The sequence below is a fragment of the Propithecus coquereli genome, unplaced genomic scaffold (assembly GCF_000956105.1).
Source record: "Propithecus coquereli isolate 6110/MARCELLA unplaced genomic scaffold, Pcoq_1.0 Scaffold138, whole genome shotgun sequence".
Taxonomy (NCBI): Eukaryota; Metazoa; Chordata; class Mammalia; order Primates; family Indriidae; genus Propithecus; species Propithecus coquereli.
In genome coordinates this window covers 3,556,205-3,558,585 of record NW_012138080.1, presented here as the reverse complement: position 1 = coordinate 3,558,585, position 2,381 = coordinate 3,556,205, and the positions used below count along the sequence as shown (strand labels likewise).

Here is a 2,381-nt window from a genome sequence, read left to right as displayed (position 1 = left end):
ACCTAAATAGCCCTTAAATGATATAACTACTGCTGACCTCCTCTCATACTACTCTTCCCCTTTATACCAAGGCCAATTTTTTTTTTTTTAAGAGAGGGTCTCGCTCTTGCTCAGGCTGGTCTCGAACTCCTGAGCTCAAACAATCTGCCCGCCTTGGCCTCCCAGAGAGCTAGGATTACAGGCGTTAGCCACCACGCCCGGCCTAATTTTTTAAAAAATATTTTTGGTACAGACAGGGTCTTGTTATGCTGCCCAGGCTGGTCTCAAACTCCTGGCCTCCAGTGATCCTTCCTTCTCGGACTCCCAAAGTGCTGGGATTACAGGCATGAGCCACTATGTCCAGTCCATAAATGATGTTTTTAAAGAGTGCCAGACATAATATTAAGCATTCAATAAATGTTAACTACTTTATTATCATGCATAATATAATTGAACTTAAAGTCTTCTAAGTGTGTCTTTAATTCCAAATGTATGTCCTGTCTCCATTTTTCCCTGTGTAATGTCTGCTGCTATTAAAACCCAAATCTAGATTTAGGATTCCATTCCTGTTTTTAATTATTTAGCTCTTGGATAATTCCTCTCTGTCTCATTCCCCTTAAGGACTAAATTCTTAGATAATTCAATGCATTATCAATTTCTTCCTCTCTAATGGACCATCCTGATCAGCATATAAACATAATCTAGTATCTCCTTTAAAAAATCCTCTCTAGATGGCCAGGCACGGTGGCTCACTCCTGTAATCCTAGCACTCTGGGAGCCCGAGGCGGGCAGATTGTTTCAGCTCAGGAGTTCGAAACATAACTAAAATCTGTTAATGAAATCATTTTAATGGCACTGACCAAATATCTTTCAAGATTAATATACAATAAATTTTATCATTTTAAATGTTTAAAAGTAAACATTATGTTTCATTAAAAAAATTATGAAATGTACCCAGTAAACAAAATGTAACTTTTATAACTTTGTTTTGAAAGTAGCACCTTTCTAAATCAAAGTTGGATCACATGCAGAAAAGATGCTATCCTGTTCCTTATAATAGTAGTTATGTTTTTATAAATACACTAGAAATTCACATTTATTTTATTTTTATTTTAATTTGCTTTGCTAGTTCTTGTTTTAGATAGAAATTCCCATTTAAAAAGATGTATTTTATCTTCACTATACCTTATGTGAATATAGACAATATTTCCATGTCGATCCACATTGATTTTTCCAGGAATACAAGGAATTCTTCTTTCTGTTTCTTTCGTTAAAAGTTTCTTACACAAACAGCATCTATAACATAAAGAAGACAAAAAAAAATCCAAGAAGAAAATTTTGAATGTAGTAAATTAAAGAATACAGCTGCATTATAAAGTATACCAAAGGAAAAACACATTACCGTACCTATACAATGTTGCTGCATTACTCCGAGAATCTGGATTCAAGTACTCAGGATCAAACAGTCTTTCAATCTTCTTACAAAAAAGTTTACTATTAACAACAAATGACCAAAATATTAATTTTCTGTGTTTATTTTACTAAAATCACTTTATAGTTTTATTTTAAAGTAATAAAAATAAACAGACCTATCTGTGTATGTGTAAAATAAGATTAGTAAAACCTTAGAGAGGCTCTCTTTGGAAGTTTATAATTTTTTTTTTTTGAGACAGAGTCTCATTCTGTGGCCCCAGCTAGAATGCAGTGGCTTTATCATAGTTCACAGCAACCTCACATTCCTGGCTCAAGTGATTCTCCTGCCTCAGCCTCCTGAGTAGCTGGGACTACAGGCGTGCGCCACCATACCTGGCTAATTTTTCTATTTTTTGGAGAGATGGGGTCTTACTCTTGCTCAGGCTGGTCTCCAATTCCTGGCAATCCTCCTGCCTCAGCCTCCCAAAGTGCTAGGATTACAGGCATGAGCCATCGTGCCCAGCCTTACAACACGTTTTTGACGTTCTAAGTAAACAAACCTACAAATGAGAACTGCTTGATCAAGAATCTATTTTCACAAGAAAAATAAGATTGATGGATATCTACCTTTCTTTCAGTCCTTTGTTACTGTAATATTCAACATTAAAGATTTTGAGAATTTAACAATCCAGGACCACCAATAACTACGTATATGATCTTTAGCAACTTAACCTTTCTGAACCTTGTTTTCTCATCTATAAAATGTGATTGATAATTTCAACCTCATAAGGTTTTATGAAACTTAAATGATGCTTCCATTTTTTAAATTTTTATTTTATTTATTTATCTTTTGAGAGAGGGTCTCAATCTATCACCCAAATTGGAGTGCAGTGGCACAATCATAGCTCACTGCAGCCTCAAACTCCTGGGCTCAAGTGATCCTCCCACTTCAGCCTGCCAAGTAGCTAGGATTACAGGCACACATCAAT

The 2,381-nt window shown here is 35.4% G+C and overlaps 1 protein-coding gene across 1 annotated transcript in view; it reads right to left on the bottom strand.

Moving 5' to 3' along the window:
* The window catches only part of KIAA1841 (KIAA1841 ortholog), a 58,594-nt gene that overhangs the window by 34,911 nt on the left and 21,302 nt on the right, over window positions 1–2,381 (bottom strand). The window contains exons 9-10 of the mRNA XM_012639232.1: window positions 1,387–1,473; window positions 1,165–1,275 (exon numbers count right to left, since the gene is read on the bottom strand). Coding sequence (XP_012494686.1) covers window positions 1,165–1,275; window positions 1,387–1,473 — 198 coding nt within the window. The remainder of the gene's footprint in view (window positions 1–1,164; window positions 1,276–1,386; window positions 1,474–2,381) is intronic.